Genomic DNA, 20506 nt, shown 5'->3' with positions numbered 1-20506 from the left:
TCCTGCATCTCTGAAGGTACTCCCTGCCTGCTCCTGCTTTCCCCCTTTATCCTTAACAGGTGTTTCCACCCAGTAAACCTTTTGTATGTGTCTGCTGCTATAAGGACATGAATACCGTATGTAAATAAAATGCCAACCAGCTGGAAGATACAATTACAATCACTATTTCCACCTTAAGGTTCTGAGTTGGAATTGAAGTTGCATAAGATTTACCAGTTTCATAAAGGAAATAACAGCATCCTGAAAATAAGCACTTTGAGAGTTTAATCCAGAATTAAAATTTGGACTATTGGTTGGGAGAGTAGCATTGACTTATATACAATACCATGTGTAAAATAAATAGTGGGAACCTGCTGTATAGCACAAGGAGCTCAACTCTACACTCTGTGATGATCTAGAGGGGTGGGGTGGGGAGGTGGGGTAAGAGGGAGGCTTAGGAGGGAGAAGATATATGTATCCATACAACTGATTCCCGTTGCTGTACATCAGAAAGTAACACAACATTGTAAAGCAATTATCCTCCAATAATAAAAAATTTTAAATATATGCAAAAAAATTCAGACTGTTTCCAAATATCAGTGGTTCATCAATTCAAAGTGCTGAAAGGACTACAGAAGAAGAAAATTCAAAAGTAAAAGAGTTCAGATTTTAAGTGTGCACCAAATAGAGTGATAAAAATGACAAGCAGGGGTGGCCTGCAAAGGTTAGAGAGTCTTACAAACTTCTTGTAAAGTCAAGGTCCCTGCTCCATAATTCCTGCTTCTCTTACAAAATAGTGAATGGATGCCCCCTTTGACTTCCAGCCTTCTCTCTAATGTCTGAATGTGAGACTTACATCATCTCCATTTCCTTCCTCTAGCTAGGCTCTGAAGTAGTCCATCTTCCCAGGACAGAATCAAAAGTGGTGCTATTTTAAGAATGCAACTCAGTGGTCTCTTGACTGGTAACCAAATGACAGGAAGTCCCCCTCCCAAACCCTCTGGGGCATTTACTGTGGACAGAAGATTACCTTCAACACTTGTGAAGAGCATCTATTTTGAGAGAGGTCGAAAGTTTTAGAATTGACAAGATAGTAAGTTTATATCTGTTTTTATGAAGATCCCCTGGAGAAGGAAATTGCAACCCACTCCAGTATTCTTGCCTGGAAAATTCCATGGACAGACGAGCCTGGCGTGCTACAGTCCATGGGGTCACAAAGAGTCGGACATGACTGGGCACACACACACACACACACGCATACACATACCTAAAGAGCTCAGATGTGAAATTAAAGCTCTCACAAAACATATTTCAAATACAATTTAGCTGAATGTACTTCAAATGCAGTTGAGCTTAGGATTGATACCTTTGATGGAATTTAAACCGTGAATGAAAATTTAAAGAATCATAGTACTTGGGAACATGAGTAGATTTTTTTTTTAATAAAAATTCTAATTTTCTGTGACGCATATAGACTGCAAACATATGCTGGAGATGCCAGTCAATGTTTTGCATCTCCAATTCTTCTTCTTAAGAGAACCTGCCTCCCATCCTGGCTCCTGCTCAAGAGGCAGACCTGGGTATCTATATTTGTATCTAGCAGCCGGACCCCTTTTAACACCTAATAAATCTGGAATGAGCATCTGATCTGAGCTGGGTTAATCCATTTCCCAACATTAGGAATTTGAAATTGAAACACTAATAGTAAATCTATGAAGTACCGCAATGCACGGCCAACTGGAAACTGGGACAAAGCAAATACATTGTATGTAATCAAGAGCAGAGAAACCAAGAGAAAGTGGAGAAAGCCATTCTAGAGAGACATGCAGGAAAATGAATAAAAACATATTCCACAGTGGTTACCAGCAGGGACTTGAATTCCAGCCAAAATGAATTATTATTCTGATTTTCAATAGAAGCTACATTTTACAGTATGTTAGCTTAAGGATAATTTACTTAGATAACTTAACACCTTAGACTTACAACAAACTGATTCCCAGATATTCCTTGGATACCTAAATCATTTCTAAGATATGACATTGAAACATTGATCACTAAGCGTAATTCTCTGTGTTTACCATTTCACTTTGTATTCTAAACGCTACAAAGAGACTATTTATTTGTGTCTGTTAAATGAATATGCTTACTTTTGCCACTTTGTGAAGCCTTATAAAGGATGTGTGGGGCTGCAGAAAGTTGTGTTCTATGTATTCATAAGCTCTGATAGTTTGCTAAAACGTAGATCATACAGTTCACAATGACTTACCCTTTAGTTTTCTGGAAAATAAAATTTCTTTGGTTAAAAGTTACCATTAAAGCAAATGATTGGGATCACATACTTAGGAGCAATAGTTTCAGAGAAATACAACTGTGCACAAACTTTTGTTTTTTTGAGAAAAATAGTTTTTTCCTAAAGCACCCATTCTCAGGGTTTTGGGTCTCTGAGCTCCTTAGCACATTTCCACCAGCAATGTATGACTGATTCATTTTCTTGGTGTGCTCACCGGCATTTGATGTTGTCATTGTTTTCAATTTTAGCCATTCTGTTAGGTATGAAGTAATATCTCATTGTGGTTTTAATTTGCATTTTTCTATGACTAATGCTTTTGAACATTTTTAATGTGCTAATTTGCCATCTGTATGCCTTCTTCAGAGAAATGTTTCATTTATTTTTCCCATGTTTTACACAGACTGCTTGCTTTTTTTCCTGTTGAATTTTGAGAGTTCTTTATATATTTGATACTCATCCTTTGTTTGACATGTGTTTGTAAATATTTTTCTCCCACTCTGCAACTTGTCATCTCCTTGACAGTCTCTTACAGAGCAAAAGCTTTTAATTTTTTATCCAATGTATTAATTTTTCCTTCTACTGATCATGCGTTTGGTGTCAAAGATAAAGAACTCCATGCCCAACCTTAGATCCTTAGCATTTTCCCCATTTTTCTCTAAAATTTTTTGGTTTTCTATTTTACATTAAGTCTACTATATATTTTGAGTTAATTTTCCCACAAAGTGGGAGACTTAGGTCAAGGTTGCTTCTCCCCCCACCCCATGGAGATTTCTCCAGGACCATTTGTTGAAAAACCTCTGCACTGAGTCCACATGTTAATTGCTAATTTGTAGAAATAGTTGATTTTTGAATGCTTATTCTTTACCCTGAAAACTTTCAGAATCCACTTATTAGGTCTTTGGATTTTTCTGGCAGATTTCTTGGGATTTTCTACATAGATAATCATGTCATTGGCAAATGGAGAGTTTTATTTTTCCTTTCCAGCATTCACACAGGGGTGTGAGCAGGATCTTTGCCTCTTTCTGATCTTAGAGGAAAAACATTCAGTCTCACTAAGTATCATGTTGGGTTGTAGGTATTTCAGATGCTCTTTATCAAGTGGAGGAAGTCTCCCTATATACTTTTTTTTTCTGCGAGTTTTTATTATGAAAAGAGGTTGAAACTTTGTCAAACGCTTTTTCTGCATTGCTTGATATAATCAAGTGAGTTTTCTTCTCTAACCTGTTAATGTCAGATAACATCAATTTTCAAATATTGAACTACTTTTTCATCTCTGATGAAATTTGCTCTGAGATAAATTCTATTTGCACAGTTCTTTTTATACATTGCATAACTGTATTTGCTAATATTTTGTTAAGGATATTTACATCTATATTCATTAAGATATTGGTCTTTCAGTTTCTTTTATACACTATCCTTGGTTTGGTATAAGGATTATAGTAGCTTCAAAAAATGATTTGGGAAGTGCATCCTTTTCTATATTTTGGGAGGAGATTGTATAAAATTTCCATAGAATTGTGTAGAAATATATGGTAGAAATCACCAATGAAACCATCTGGGTTTGGAGATTTCTTTTGGGGAGCTTTTAGGTTATGAATTTAATTTCCTAAATATTTATAACACTATTCAAGTTATCTATGTCATATTGTCTGAGTTATTTTTCAAAAAAGTGGTCTATTTAATCTGTCAAATTTATGCTTGTAGTATTCCCTTTATCTTTTTGATGTTTTCAATGTCAGTAACCATGGGTTCTGTTTAATTCCTAATATTGATGATTTGTGTTTTCTCTGTTAGTTTTCCAAACATTTTGTCAATTTTATTCTGTCAAGAACCAGTTCCTTGTCTTATTTTGTCTGATTTTAATTTCAGTGATTTCTGTTCTTGCCTTTATTTTTTTCCTTTCTTCTGCTTACTTTGAATTTATTTTGCTCTTCTTTTTCTAGGCTTCTGAAATGGAAGCTTAGATTTGAGACTGTTCCCCTTTTTTGAAAGTAAGCATTCACGTAAGAAGAAAAAAAAATGTTTTACAAGGGAGGAAATGCACAGAGAACTTAAATTTTTAACTTGTAAATAGCAGAGGGGGGGAAAGGCAATTTTAAATGATGGCATAAATACATGTACAAACACCAAGCAGACAGAGTCGCCCACTGATATGAGTTGGTGACCAAACATGAGGGAGATGCATTGGAACTTTACTTAATACTTTTCTTTAATTGAAATCCCCTCATGTGGCAAATGACCTAAGTAAGAGAATTCTGAAAAAGAAGTACATGTGATCATTGGTATCTAGTGTTGGACTCGCCTATTCTTAAGATACTCACAAACTCAATACTGTTTTATTGTTGTCATGTAGTAACCAGACTTACTTTCCTAGGCTTTCACAAAATAAAATGAGCATGAGATAAAGACAGGCTCAGCATATTCCTCCTGTGTTCTTGATAAACTTAATAAAATACTTTTTGTTACCATTCAAGGCCAAAATGTTGGAAGAGTCCTAGATCTTTGACATCTTTTGTCCACTGGCGAGTATCTCTTTGCTCCACTCTGTTCAGCATAGCACATACCGTTCTAGCACACTAAATCTAGTAGAGAGAATTTTAGGTGTAGACAACATGTATTTGCATATTTGAGATAAAAAATTCTCCAAGCCAGGCTTCAGCAATATGTGAACCGTGAACTTCCTGATGTTCAAGCTGGTTTTAGAAAAGGCAGAGGAACCAGAAATCAAATTGCCAACATCCGCTGGATCATGGAAAAAGCAAGAGAGTTTCAGAAAAACATCTATTTCTGCTTAATTGACTATGCCAAAGCCTTTGACTGTGTGGATCACAATAAACTGTGGAAAATTCTGAAAGAGGTGGGAATACCAGACCACCTGACCTGCCTCTTGAGAAATCTGTATGCACGTCAGGAAGCAACAGTTAGAACTGGACATGGAACAACAGACTGGTTCCAAATAGGAAAAGGAGTTCGTCAAGGCTGTATATTGTCACCCCATTTATTTAACTTATATGCAGAGTACATCATGAGAAACGCTGGACTGGAAGAAACACAAGCTGGAATCAAGATTGCCGGGAGAAATATCAATAACCTCAGATATGCAGATGACACCACCCTTATGGCAGAAAGTGAAGAGGAACTAAAAAGCCTCTTGATGAAAGTGAAAGTGGACAGTGAAAAAGTTGGCTTAAAGCTCAACATTCAGAAAATGAAGATCATGGCATCCGGTCCCACCACTTCACGGGAAATAGATGGGGAAACAGTGGAAACAGTGTCAGACTTTATTTTTCTGGACTCCAAAATCACTACAGATGGTGACTGCAGCCATGAAATTAAAAGACGCATACTCCTTGGAAGGAAAGTTATGACCAACCTAGATAGTATATTCAAAAGCAGAGACATTACTTTGCCAACAAAGGTTTGTCTAGTCAAGGCTACGGTTTTTTCTGTGGTCATGTATGGATGTGAGAGTTGGACTGTGAAGAAGGCTGAGCGCTGAAGAATTGATGCTTTTGAACTGTGGTGTTGGAGAAGACTCTTGAGAGTCCCTTGGACTACAAGGAGATCCAAGCAGTCCACTCTGAAGGAGATCAGCCCTGGGATTTCTTTGGAAGGAACGACGCTAAAGCTGAAACTCCAGTACTTTGGCCACCTCATGTGAAGAGTTGACTCATTGGAAAAGACTCTGATGCTGGGAGGGATTGGGGGCAGAAGGAGAAGGGGATGACAGAGGATGAGATGGCTGGATGGCATCACTGACTCAATGGACGTGAGTCTCAGTGAACTCTGGGAGTTGGTGATGGACAGGGAGGCCTGGCGTGCTGTGATTCATGGGGTTGCAAAGAGTCGGACACGACTGAGCGACTGATCTGATCTGATCTGATCATGATGTTACATTATAGTATTTATTTCTGGGAACATGTTTAAAGAAGTATTTCCTTCTAGTGTTTTCATGACACTATTCCCTTTACCCTCCTCATTAAAAAAACACAGTGGATGATCCTACTCTGACCCTTAGGCTTATGATCCTTCAGTATTAGAATACCTAACACTTGAACCCAGAGCTCAGTATATATCAGGCACTATATTAAACACCCTGCATACTTGATCTCATTTAATTCTTATGACATTATTATGTTATAATTAGGTTAATATAACTATTATGATTATTGTTATAATTATTATAATTCTTATAACATTATTATAAGAATGTCATCCAAATATAAAGTTGGAATAATAAAAAGATGAGGAAAAGACTGACTTCAAAGAAATTAAGTAATTTGCCTGAATTCACACAAATATTAAGTTCTTGTACCTACATGAAATTCCAGACTTGGCTGACTCTCAAACCTACTCTAACAACACTAATCTTATATAATGCTATCAATTTCAGAACTAGCTGGAGGTTTTAGCCTGTCAGCATTTGAAGAACAATAGACCTTTGTCATTTGGCCACTAGATGGGCACTACTGTCTGCCACTCAGTTAATGTCCCTATACCTCAGTTTTCAGACATTGTCTTCTCTGTAGTTCCTCGCTTCCTTTCCTCCCCGCTCCTAGACCTTGCTCAAAATGTTTCTCTGTCCCTGTGGTTAGATTACTGGGTTCAAACATTCTGTTTCTTCTTCCTCCTTTCTTCTAAGAATCTTTCCTCCGTAATTACCACCACAGGATTCTCATACAGCTTTCATATGCTCATATGAGAAACTCACTCATAGTATAAATGTCTATGTTAAGAAAGACAGGTGCCATTTTGGAGGTAATTTTATTGATTTTCTTGCTACTTGTTTTTCTTAAATTATTGTCAGCCTTCAAGATTCATCCATTTACATATTCAGTATATTTTTAGGGTTTCTAAACCAAGATCCAAGATATTTACCTGTAGAGTGAAGAAATACTCTGAATATTAAATAAATGTTATATGCTTTCTTCTTAATGTCAATATTAAATATCTGTTGATAAGTATTTGTTCAGTGTCTGTATGTCAGTGTCTGTTACCCTAGACACTAACTTTTTACTTCCACATCATCTTTTTCTGGTAAAAGTGTTTTTTAAATATTAAAAATAAATTTGCTCAATTTAGTAATACACAGATTCACTTTAGAAAAAAAAATTAAAACTAAAAAGAATTAGGAAATACACACCAACAACAACCACTTTCAATACTTCATGATTATCCTTCGAATGTTTTATTCGTTTTTCAACTTAATTTTTTTCAGTTAACACTATATAATAAACACTCTTCTACATTAATGGCTAAGATAAATAATAGTTCACTGTGTGGGTGTACAATAGCTTTAAAATCACACTTTCTATGTTGGACTCACTACTGCTAGCTTTTTGCGGTAACAGGTGAAGACAACAAACATCATTTGGTATTTTTGTGTTCATACATCCTTAGATGGTTCCTTATAGTCTCACAAACAGTATTTCTAATGGGCTGGGGGGCATTTTTCCAGATCTCAATTCAAAAATTATCATTTGATCAGTTAAGTTTGCAGGCTATCGATTTAAAGGAGAGCCCTTCTGTTTGAAATTCAACATAATCAACAGTTTGCTCAAATCTTAACTCTTGAAAAAGTGTGTCTCCTCTATTCAATACATACTGATAGAATACTGGCTATGGGGATACAAAGATGATTAAGAGCCTGTGCAGGGCAGATAACAATTTACAGCAGTACGATTTTCTATTGAGTAGAACACGATGTTCTTGATAATCTGCAGCAGATCCGTGCGCAAGACCCACAGGCTGTGTTGAGGACAGCGGAAGGCGTAACTACTGGTGATTATTCGAAATATTTCTTAAGGAGAAAGAAAAGTACAGCAGTCTGTACATTTTAATATTCAGTGGTTGAGAAAAAGATACAGCCCATGGCCTCTCTTATCTATCGATTACTCATGACTCTAATTTACATGGTGATGGGCAGTTTGCTTATATTTAGCATGTAAATTCAGAGAAAATATCGTTTAACTCTGTACCAAAGAGAAGTAGAAGGAATTTAGAAATGATTCATATAGCTAACGTGTAGACAAAAAAAAAAAATTACACTAAGGGGCTCTTTTTGCTTAGACAACAAAATATAAGAGACGTCAACTGGGATAACTAAACCATCTTCAACACATTGGCGTCACACCTATAAGCGGCGGCAGTGAAAGTGTTAAGGCCTGCACAGGCCTCTATACTGCAGTAGGCGGCGCAAAACCTGGGCAAGTTTTCTGGGAGTGCCGCGGAGCCCTGCCATGCAGAGCAGACGAAGCGCCGGTGGACCGTGAGCCGTTAAGAACCCCTGGAAGACAGCGCTCGCGTCATGCCGGGAAGCCGACGCACAAACCTACGTCTCCAAGCTCTCCCTCGAGGCCCCGCCCATTCCTTACCCAAGAGCTCTCTGGGGTCTCGGAGGAGGCGTGGCCCAAGGCAAGGAGGGGAGAATGCGCATGCGCACTTGGAGCCTAGTCATGTAGCCAACCATCAATCTCGCGAGTGTTGATAGTCGGTGGCGTAGGTAGTAGACCTGAATGCTGGAGAGATAGATGATATCTACCAGAGGAAGAGGAGGCAGCTAAGCCAGTTCCCAGTCTCTGTCCCTCTTTTGCTTTCCTTTCTTTTTTCCCCAACCCTCCGCCCTCCTGTGAATCAGCCCGCCTTCCCTGACCTCAGTGACCCGAGTGGCCCCGCCCACTCTCGTCGACGTGATTCCCGCCGTGGGGTAAAGCGCCGGTCGAACCCGGAGCTCCGCGAAAGAGGAGGGCGACCAGAGGGGGAGGTTGCTGGGCCTGGTTTGGGCTCGTCGCCGAGCCGCGGCGCAGGGGGCTTTCGGGTAGTCCTCTCGCTTCTCCATCTGCTCGTTGCGACGCAGCCTCCCAGGCCTAGGCCTCCTCCTCCTCCTCCCTGCCGGGCCCGGCCTCTGGCAGCAGCGGGTGACGCAGACGGAACATCATGTCGTCCGCGGCCGACCCTCCGCCACCCCCGCCTCCCGAGAGCGCGCCTTCGAAGCCCGCAGCCTTGGCCGCCGGCAGCGGGAGCAACAGCAGCAACAAAGGCGGCCCCGAGGGCGTCGCAGCCCAGGGGGCTCCCTCCGTGGGCAACGCCGGCCCCACGGACTCGGAGATGGAGGTGAGGGCGGCTCGTGGCGTGGAAAGAGGGCGGCTCGTGGCGTGGAAAGAGGGCAGGAGGGGGAGGAGGAACTGGTTCCCTCGCCTCTGTACTAGTGATGAGACGCAGAGCCAAACTTCACCCCTTCCCACTCCAACTCGGCCTCAGACCCTTTGGGTCGGAAATGATGCTCTCACCCTTGCGCTTAAGCTATCCAGGCAACCTGAAGTGGATTTCTGGCACTTCACGTTTATATTATTTGTCTCTTTGGCGAACCTTGCCAAATCCTCGAACGCTCTTATTAGACACATGTTCTTGATTACTGAGGCCGAGTGAGGATCTACCTTTTTTTTTTTTTTTTTTAAAGCTGGACTCCCATAATTCCCTTGCTCATCTCTGAATCTCGATTTTACTTTCCGCTAAACTTGGGGGGAGGGCGAGGGAAATTTCCCTGTAGGTACGGGGGTAGACAGGCGGGGTGGGGAAGGCATTTAAAAGCAGCGCATCCGAGGAGTTGGGCCTCCTTTTCTTCATCCCGTTCTTTGCGGGGGCGGTATCTGTTCCGCAGAAACAATGGCGAGGGCTGGATGGCCGAGGGCGCAGTGGGGATAAGCGGGGCACAGCTGCTCCCTCGGAGGGAGAGGAGGCTCCTCCCAGGCACTGTTCCGTGGGGAAGGGAAGCGACCAAGGCGGCAGCAGCTGTCTTGAACCCCCATTTCATTTCGTGGGAGGAGTGATGGATGGATGGATGGATGAATTAGTGAGTGAGGGGCGGTTAGTTTGCTTACAGACCAGCGCATTTCCTCTTTGGGGGCCTTGGCCTTACTTTGAGAATTGGTACCGTTCTCTATGGCTCCCTACCTTCTGGACTGGGGCTGACGGGTCAGGGAATGGTAACAGTACAGCGAGGGTGGAGAGATTGGGGAACTGCCAGGCGGGTCTTTTGGGTGTGCTCCAAGGTTTTGCGATGTCTGGGAACAAAGTGTTGCTTGCTCCTTCCAATTTTATTCTTGGCCTTCGATCTGTTTTGAGATATTTTATAGTCTCAGCCCAGAGATTTCTGGAATTTTTCCATCCTTGGATAGATGAAGAAAAGGTAATACTGCTCTAAAAGGGAATGTTGCTGTAGAATTAACACAATAAGGAAATGGTAGGACAGTTTACCATAGAGCATTTGGCTCAGTAGTTTTATTTGGGTGCTGTACTAAGTCATAAGTCAGTTCAGTGGAGTCCTACTCTCTGCAACCAGCGGCCTTATCTAGGGTGAAGTAACGTTATTAGTTTTTGAAAGAACTTTTAGGTAAGGGTGGGTTTTGGTGGAATAGGATCTCTGGTATTCTATAGCTTTCAGCGACTTGAAATTTGTTTTCAGTTCATGTCAGTGTTGCTTGTTTTCTTTTTCTTTAGGTTTTAAATGATTGTTTTGAATTGCCAGGGTTAACTTGGATTCCCGCTTCCTTGTTTAAGGGGGTTTGAAAGTTTGACACTGAAAGCAGTTGTATTAAATACGCAGTTCTCAGGGCTTCCCAGGTGGCGCTAGTGGTAAAGAACCCGCCTGCCTGTGCAAGAGACAAAAGAGCCTCGGGTTCGATCCCTGCGTTGGGAAGATCCCCTGGAGGGGAGGCATGGCAGCCCACTCCAGTGTTCTTGCTTGAAGAATCCCATGGACAGAAGAGCCTGGCGAGCTACAAAGAGCCTGGCGGGGTGGCAAAGAGTCAGACAAGGCTGAAGCGACTGAGCACGCACTGCACTTCTCTGCAAATTGCTGTCCACTGTTGTCAGCCTCTCAAAAGAGGCTGTCATTCAAATTTTGGAGTAGCAACCAAAGTCTCAGTCTCACTAGAAGTGTTAAGGAAATATCAGAAAGCAGAATAATTTAAAGCCTAAACTAAATATTTTGCCTTTCAGTTGCTGTTTTTAAGGTAAAGTGGAATTAGAGTTTAACTATGAATATTAATGTTGTAACAAGTACTGGATGACTGTCAGTAGTATTTTTGCCAGATGGGGAAATTGAGTCTTCCCTTGTAAGTAGAATCTGTGATAGAACCCGCATCTGGCTCTGAAGCTGACCCTTCCCCGAATATCTTGCCCTGTCATATTTTTGCCAAAAATGTGTTGTTTAACGATTTCATTTATTCAAAAATGGCTTCATTATTTTTCCCCTTCTCAGGATAGTAACATCAGTGATTTTATCTTTTACCGGTTTTCTTAATGACTAGTTTTTGTTTTTTTCCTTCACATTATAGTGTTTTTTTTTTTCTTTTTAAGCTGTGTTTTTCCAAGATCATTTATTTTCTGACAAAGCCCACTTTCCTAGGAAAATTTGTTAGCTTTCCTATGTATTATTTTTTTTTTTTTTTTGCTTGGTATTGGTAGTCATGGGAGCAGTCACATTTTTTAATTAATATGATCTTTTTGGCAACCTGAATGGGGCCTGTCTTGGTTCATTCTCATTTCGCATACCTACCTGGACTGATAGGTAGGTACACTATATACCAATAGCCATATGATCTCAAGGGTCCTAAATCCAAATCTTTTGCCTGTTTTAGTTAAGACTGTGAAAGAAGTAATGACTGCTGTTGGAAAGCACATCTTGTTTTTTTAGGATACATTCGACTTTTCATGGTATCCCAGTACCATTTTGTGAATTATTCTAGGTAGGTGGCTTTGTCACTTTTACTCTGGAGACCAGAGATTGTGATGAGCTTAAGGTTACACAAGTTCGTAACGGTCTTAGCACTGAAGTTAGACTTGAATTTGGGTCATTTGATCTCTTATAGGACGGCGGAGCCTGGTGGGCTGCCGTCTATGGGGTCGCACAGAGTCGGACACGACTGAAGCGACTTAGCAGCAGCAGTAGTGCTGTACCAGGCCCATCCCCTCAGCTTTTTAATCATAGGTAACTTGGTTACAGCGTGTAGCACCGCAGATCACTACATCATTAATGAAAATTGTACTTTTTACCAGCTGATGAGCAAACTTTACAGTGAGGTTGGGGGTGTTTTGGATTTTGTGACTTTCTGAATGTCAGGGTGAATAAATTTGCCAAAAAAGCACATTTATTGTCAATTAAGCAATCAAACTGTGGTTAAAGTATTCACTTCAGGGTGCATGATGAATTTTTTAAATGTTTTAGAAGATGGAAATCAGGATGACTGTGTGACTTCCCAGGTATACATTTGGGTAGTACTACAGTAGATACTGCAGTTTAATTAAAAGGGAACATTTCCTTCACAATTTATATTGTTCAATTTGGCTTTATAATTTTTGATTAGAAAACAAAACAGATTTGCTTTAAGTATTTTTTGTTCTAGGATGTTGGAGATAATAACCTTGTGTTTTAATCTTGGCAGTGGCCATGCGGTTTACATATTTGGGTTAAGTGAATTGTTATTACTGTCATATTTTGCATCAAGGTTTCCTATCAGATTTAGGTATCTAGGAAGTTCAGGACAGGAGTGTATTACTTTGAATGTGTTCTGGGCTGAAATCAGTGTAATAATGGTATGTTGAGTATTCTTGAAGAACAAACCATGGTTTTTCCCTCTTACCAGGAAGTATTTGACAATGCATCTCCTGGAAAGCAAAAAGAAATCCAAGAACCAGATCCCACCTATGAAGAAAAAATGGTATGTTCTAGGTATATGAATAGAATCATAATAGTTTTTTATTAGGTGATTAAATTTACTAAAGTTGAGGCACAGATACCTAATTTAAACATGTGTAACATGGAGTATTGTAACTGTTTTTTATCTTACTCGACTTACTTGATTAAAACAAATACAGATGTATTTCATGAATTCACATAGTATGTAAATATATGGATTATATTAATACTCCTTTTTAGATTTAGCATTGGGAGTGAGATGAGTTAAAAGACCAGAGAAGTAACCATTCAAGATGTGTTTATTCTGCATCTGTCTAGCATTGTACTCTACTGGTTATAAAGCAAGTAATACATGTATAATTTATAATAACATATACAATAATGAACTTCCCATGTGGTTCAGTGGGTAAAGAATCTACCTGCAATGCAGGAGACACAGATTCGATCACTGGTTAGGGAACATCCCCTGGAGGAGAGCATGGCAACCCACTCCAGTGATCTTGCCTGGAAAATTTCATGGACAGAGGAGCCAACAGTCCATAGGATTGCAGTCTGACATGCCTGAAGCAACGGAGCATGTGCTCATGCACATATGCATACAATATATAATACAAAAATATACAGTATATATAGTAATAATATTTCTTGCCTACAGCTTTTTTATTATATGGATGAGAGCTTTACAAAAGATAATATGAATATTATACTTGTAAAAGATCCAGCTCACATTTCACATCCTCTTGGGAATCTTTATCTTAACATGAGTTAACCAGTACCTACAAAGAGCTTTGAATTTAAGTTTAGATTAAATAATAATGACTAACAGTGAATAAATAGTATGTACTGGGCCCTGTTGTATATGCTTTATGTAGATTAAACTTAATTTTTTTAAATCTTAGTTAACATGTATAAGAATATCATCATTACACAATAAGTATCCTCCTGAAGAGTGGAAATGGTGTCTTAGTCTTTCTGTCTTCAGCATCCAGAATAGTATCTGGCACATAGAATACTGATTTTAACAAGTATTACTTCCCCTTGTTCTTTGACTTTCTCATCAATATCAGCAAATATTTTTGAAATTTCTAAAAATGGCTTCAAAGTCCTAAAAGTTGCATATATGTATCTGTATACACATACATAGCGTGCATAATGCATACGGTAATATGTAAAGTATAAATGATGTATTACTGTATATGATTTCTGTTCCATGTTGTATGTATGCATTTTGTGTATATGTGTAACTGTCCTGTCACCTTTCTTTGCTGTCAGTCTTAATTGAAGAAAAGATGGTTTTCCATTTTTACTTTTCCCAGTCATTCCTCTAAACCCGCACAGCTTAGATTCTGTCATTAACACTATATTAGTGATTCTCTACTTGATCTTAGCCAAAAGACTGAGAAGTGATGTACTAGTAATTTTAATGGCCAATTCTTTGGCCTAGTTTTAGTTCATTCTCCTTATTCATACTTGTATTTGACACCATTGGCCACTCCACAAATTTTTTTCTTGCCTTGAGAAACCTTTTTTCTTTGATGATACCTTATTTACTTGATTATTCATTTGTCCTTCATTGCATTTTGAACATTTGTTCTTGGAAAGTTTTAGCCTTGTCACTGGTTTTCATCTGCCACTTTTAAATGAGTACTTCTGAATATTTATCTCTAGCTCAGATGCCTCCAATCATTGTATTTTCATTTGCTTGTTGAACATTTAAATCCCTTTGGTAGGTCTTATTTAGGAATATCCGAAGTTGAATTCATTATCTCTTTCCCACACAGTTACTTAGTGTTCTCTCAATGAATGAAAGTTTTTCTTAATAAATACCCAAGCTGTTTATAACAGCGTGTCATAATTTTAATAGTCTTGGCAGATTTAACTTCATAAATATTTCTTTTATCTTTTCCCCATCACCCTGGTTCATTATTCTTCTGTTGCATGAATTATTTCATTGGCATCTTCATTTGGCTCGTTTCTCATGATCTAGCTTCTTCCAGATCTGTGTTTTTGTGAAGTCTGTGACACTGATCTGATTATATAATGGAGGTTTTCAGTGGTTCTTTGCAATGCTTCTCATCTCCACAGCTCCCTTTATTGCAATTTTTTTCTCAACTTCCTACAAATTTTTCAGTCTCCTACTTTAATTTCCTTTTTCAAAACCATGACCTTGACGAGCAGTTTTCTTCTGAGCAGACTCCTTATCATCTGCTAGATCCTATTCATAGATAAGTCTTGATAGTCACTTTTCATTCTTGAACCCAAGATGCCAAGTACTGCTTGAGAAAACTAAAGTAATTACACTGATTGGTACTGGAATAAATTTATGGTTTTCACTTTCTTTGGCTTTCACTGTTATTTCTAACAATCCTATTTAGCCATTCTAAGACTTTGCCACTCTGATTAAGTTTCTACTTTTCTGTCACTTTCTCACTTTCAGTCTTCCTCCATAAAGAATTGCAGGCCCATCATCAATTTATTTCCAAACATGTATGGCTTCTACTATCCTGGTCATTTTCTTAGAGAAAAATGCTTTTTCCAAGGCTATTGATTTTAACCTTTGCTTTAATTTTACGATACATTTTTTTGGGGGGGGGGTTCTTGATCTTATTGTTTCTGCTCTTTAGAAAGTAGTTTTTCTCCTTATACCTCTTATTTTAATTGAAGTATAGTTGATTTATAATGTGTCTATCTCTGCTATACAGAAGAGTGATTCAGTTTAACATATATATACAGTCTTTTAGATATTCTTTTCTGTTATGGTTTATTTGAGGGAAGTTGGATACAGTTCCCTGTGTTACACAGTAGGACCTTTAATGTTTATCCACTCTAAATGTAATACGTGCAACTATCAACTCCAAATTCTCAGTGCATCCCTCTCCTCCCCTCCTCTGCCTTGGCAACCACAAGTCAGATCTCTGTCTGTTTTGTAGATAGGTTCATTTTCTTTACACCTTTCGTCATTTTTATCTTAACCTTTTCATTTTTCAAGCAATGAGGTCTTTGCCTGTTAATCCCCTTAAACCTTTGCTACAGTTCCACTGAAAGCTTACTCTGTAAATGTTCTAAACTCCTTGTTTTTTTTGCAACAGTTTGTAACTCCACACTACTTGAATCAGTGAGAGAATTTTGGAAATTATGAAATCTTTTGTAGAGCTCTGGTGAAGTTTATGCTTTGTTCTTTAAGATAGTAGTCTCAGACTTGACCTTGTAGAAGATAACAAAGATTCTGGATATTTCTGATCTAATGGATCATGAACCACAGTTTGAAAAAATACCATCTTAAGACATCTAGAACCATTAAAGGATCTTGAGCAGTAGAGAGGTGTGATAAGGTCTAAGAATTGGGAGGACTACTCCCTTCTCTGTGAAACATCATTTCTGTTGCCATTTTCCTAATCATCCTGCTTAAAATTGAAAATCTGGTGCTATTCACACTTCGATGTGTTCTTACTGTGTGTTTTTACTTCTGAGTTTTTGTTTTCTGACAGTTTTCATAATTTACTTGTTATGTTTTATTTTCAATATTGTACTATAATGAAAACTTCATAGAGAAACAAAATACTTTTTCTGGTCTGCACACAAAAGTATTTTTTGAATTGAAAAGACATTTAAGAAGAAAACGTTGATTTGAAAATGTTTTTAAAGAAGAGAATATATATTCAGTGATTTGAGTACTGTAGAGTAACTTTTGCTTTAAAATATCTTACACTCTCACCTATCTGAATTTATTTCCGGAGCTTATTTATCTTGATCCAAACATAATTACAATAATAGAATAGCCTTTTTTAAATAGCATGATCTTCTCATTGCATGTTTTTGGTTTTTCTTTTACTATATATGTATTTGAAAATGAAATTGTGCAAAATACGTATATATGGATCTCAGGTTAGTACTTTAAAACAGAAACTGAAGCTTGTCATTGGTAGGACATTCCTAAGGAGAAACGTATTGACAGCCTGTTGTTAGTGGTATGGATGTGGTCCAGTGTGAAGGCACTGTCACCGTGTGCCTTCAGTATCAAATTGGGCTTCGGTTTTACATGTGTGTGATGTTTAAAAATTATGTTTTCATTTAAAAAGCACATTAGACTACCTCTGGTGTTTGCTAGGTAAAATGTTTTATTGTAAAGTTGACATTTTAAACATAGGTAGAGATACTGAGTAACTGGCTTCTCTGTTTATTGAACTCTTGTCTTCTTGTTTCTCCTTATTTAAAATCAAATTATTGATGTGTCTGTAAAAAGTCTGTTGTCTAAAGGCTCTAGATTTCCATTGTTTATTTTTAAAAGAACTTGATTTCAAGGTTTTAAGTTTTTTTGGTCTTCCATTCTTTTTGTGTGATAATAGGAAACACTCAAAGCCGCAGATGTTAGATATAAAAATAAGAAAAGATACTAAGAACTACATAGGATTAATGAATATTTCATGAACTTAATAGAGGTTTTTCAAGCCTGATAGCTTTTTAAAATTTGGCACAACATTTTTCCCTCTTCTGAATAAATACACCTGTATTGCAGTGTCTTTATCTTTTTATTTGATATTTTTTCTTCCGCTACATTCAAGTATCACTGACACACAGTAGTTGTATGTTTTTCATTCGGTGAGTTCTGGCAAATAGCTGAGGCCATGTAAACACCGTACAGTCACAATGTAGAACAGTTCTATCGTCCCCCAAGGGCTTGCTCCTGCTCTCATCCCTTTGACACTTCAGATCTCCTCTCTGAGAAACCACTACTTAGAATTTCACAGAGAAAGTCGCTGTTTGGAGTTCGGATCGTATAGCGTGTAGTCTCACGCTTGCTTGCTTTCACATAGTATCCTACTTTTGAATCTCATCTATGTTGTTGCATGTAGCAGTAGTTCCTTTTTATTGCTGAGATTGTTGTGTGGAGACATGTTGAAACTTTGATTTCTGAATTTGTATTGATATTCTGATAAAATGTGTTTTCACATTTCTTCCAGCAAACTGACCGGGCAAATAGATTTGAATATTTATTAAAGCAGACAGAACTGTTTGCACATTTCATTCAGCCTGCTGCTCAGAAGACTCCAACCTCACCTTTGAAGATGAAACCAGGGCGCCCACGAATAAAAAAGGATGAGAAACAGAACTTGCTCTCAGTTGGCGAGTGAGTAATAGTTGATGCTTAACAGTTGAGCCAGACTTATTTTAGATAGTCTTAATTAGAAGCACAGAATCATTTTATTAAAAAAATAGTTAACAGTGCTCTTATTTGTTTGGCCCAGTTGGCTTGGCAGGATATAGCCATACATGTATAAAATAAAAATAGGCATAATGCTTTATTTTTATATGGATTGAGTAGGGAATTCAGATGTTACCTTCTCCTTGGAGTGGAAACAAATGCAAAGGTTAAGTGGCCTACTTAACATCATCTAGAAGGAATTAGAATAATCTGACTTTGAACTTAGATCTGACTTGGGGCATTCTCTAGTCTCCTAAACCACTCAGGTGGATTGAGAGTACTGCTGTTATCTGAAGTCTGTGTTTGTTTATAGATCGTATGGTGATTTGTATCATGATAGTCTACTTAAAATTTTTGTTAAATGCTTAGTTTCTTTATATAAAAGGAAATATCAAGTTGTACGATGCCATTGTTAGGTGGTGGTGCAAAATTTGTAAAGTAATTCTTACATGTTGAATTTATAGATTTTTTCTTAGAATTTGTGCTGGTTGGATAACTTAAGATGTTTGGTGGTGGTTTAGTTGCTAAGTTGTGTCCGACTCTTGCGACCCCATGGACTGTAGCCTGCCAGGCTCCTCTCTGTCAATGGGACTTTCCAGGCAAGAATACTGGAGTGGGTTGCCATTTCCTTCTCCAGGGGATCTTCCTGACCTAGGAATCGAACCTGGGTCTCCTGCATTGTAGGCATATTCTTTACCAACTGAGCTATGAGGGAAGCCCTAACAAGATGTTTGGTTAGTAATAACAAATTTAGGGCAATCTCATTGCTTTAAAGTAACCATTAATTAAAGTAACAAAGCATATGCCAACTTTTATCTTTAGTTTAACAACCATAATAATCAGTCATCTTGATAGTATATTATGAAGGAGATTTTATTTAAAAAAAAAAGGCAAAGTTAAGTTTCTCTCAGTTTATGGAGAGTAACTTGGGGTTGAGGGGTAGAACTTTGAATTAAGTTTTCATAAGATTGGAATGCAGAGAAACACAAGAAGTAAACACATATGACAAGCAATTAGGGACTTCCCAGGTGGTCCGGTGGCTAGGACTCCACACCCCAGATGCAGAGGGCCTGGGGTCCACTCCTGGTCAGGAGACTAGATCCTACATGCCGCAACTGAGAGCTTGCACGCCACAGCCAACAGCCAGATAAATATGAAAAAAAAAAAAAAAAGCTACTAAAAAAAAAAATCCTTGGATTTTTATTGCCTTTGCTTGCATTTCTGAGGCATGTTTCTCTATCTGGGAAGGCTGATTATCTTTCCCACAAAGCATGTAGTCTTAATAGAAATCAAGCAATAATTTAGATTTAGAGATCACAAGAGTGGAATATAATCTACTATTTTCTAATTTAAATCAAAGTATTTGTTGAAAGTATACAGGTATAAGTGGAAACTTGAAAACTGGGGAGTAAGTAGTTTTACTAACCTGAGTCCTTTAGAGATTAAGAAATCTGGCAATATTATAGCTACAAAAAATTAGTTTTTAAGAGACTGTGTCTGACTCTGTTGGGATGTAAAATCTGGGCATGTGTATTTAAAAAGCTTCGAGTAATTCTAGTTAAAGAGTCATTGCCTTAAACCCTAAGTCTCTGTTCTGCAAATTCTGCAGCTTTTGGTGAAAGTTGTAGTTTTTAAAATGTGATTTCTGGGGGAACTATTTTTGGGGTGGGAGCAAAATACTTAACATTAAAATATAAACTATGAGGTTTTTCTTACTGCATATTTCATTGAAATTAGATGATCACGTTTATGTTTATCAGGTTCTGGTTAACCTAAGGTATTACTCTATAGTCTTAATTTACATGCCTTTTAAGATACTGTGAAATATTGGTCAGCCTCTTGACTACTATATTGAAAGCTGGTAATTAAAGCCAAGACTCAGATCGCTTGATTTTATTTTAAACTTGCAGCTATCGACACCGAAGAACAGAGCAAGAAGAAGATGAAGAATTATTAACAGAAAGCTCCAAAGCAACCAATGTTTGCACTCGGTTTGAAGACTCTCCATCGTGTATGTTATATATATTTAATTACTTCTTTAAAACATCCCCTTGTAGCCTTTGGTTAATGTTGGGGTTTTTCTTGGCTATAATTTATAAAGGGAATTTTAAGTAATCTTTGAAATTTATTGATTGTGAAATGAACTTCAGATACTTTTTTGGCTAGAAGTCATAGTATATCATTACGATAGTGATGCTGTATTTCAAAAGGGCATAAATCACCATTGTGCTTGATGTTTCCTAAATGTATATGTAAAAATGGGGATGGAATTTGCCATATATTTGCCCTAGAGAAGAAAGATGTGTAGGAAAAGGTACTTATTAAAGACTTTTTT

At 38.1% G+C, this 20506-nt stretch overlaps 1 protein-coding gene across 1 annotated transcript in view; it reads left to right on the top strand.

Moving 5' to 3' along the window:
- The first annotated feature begins 8706 nt into the window (after window positions 1–8706).
- SMARCA5 (SWI/SNF related, matrix associated, actin dependent regulator of chromatin, subfamily a, member 5) overlaps window positions 8707–20506 on the top strand; it is a 38936-nt gene continuing 27136 nt past the window's right edge. Inside the window, exons 1-4 of the mRNA XM_061384099.1 lie at window positions 8707–9382; window positions 12916–12990; window positions 17930–18096; window positions 20082–20182. Of these exons, the coding sequence (XP_061240083.1) occupies window positions 9206–9382; window positions 12916–12990; window positions 17930–18096; window positions 20082–20182 (520 nt within the window). The 5' untranslated portion in view covers window positions 8707–9205. The remainder of the gene's footprint in view (window positions 9383–12915; window positions 12991–17929; window positions 18097–20081; window positions 20183–20506) is intronic.

This window comes from Bos javanicus, chromosome 17, assembly GCF_032452875.1.
Source record: "Bos javanicus breed banteng chromosome 17, ARS-OSU_banteng_1.0, whole genome shotgun sequence".
NCBI classification, from domain to species: domain Eukaryota; kingdom Metazoa; phylum Chordata; class Mammalia; order Artiodactyla; family Bovidae; genus Bos; species Bos javanicus.
The sequence above is the reverse complement of the archived record's forward strand: the minus strand, read 5'-3'. Positions and strand labels throughout refer to the sequence as shown.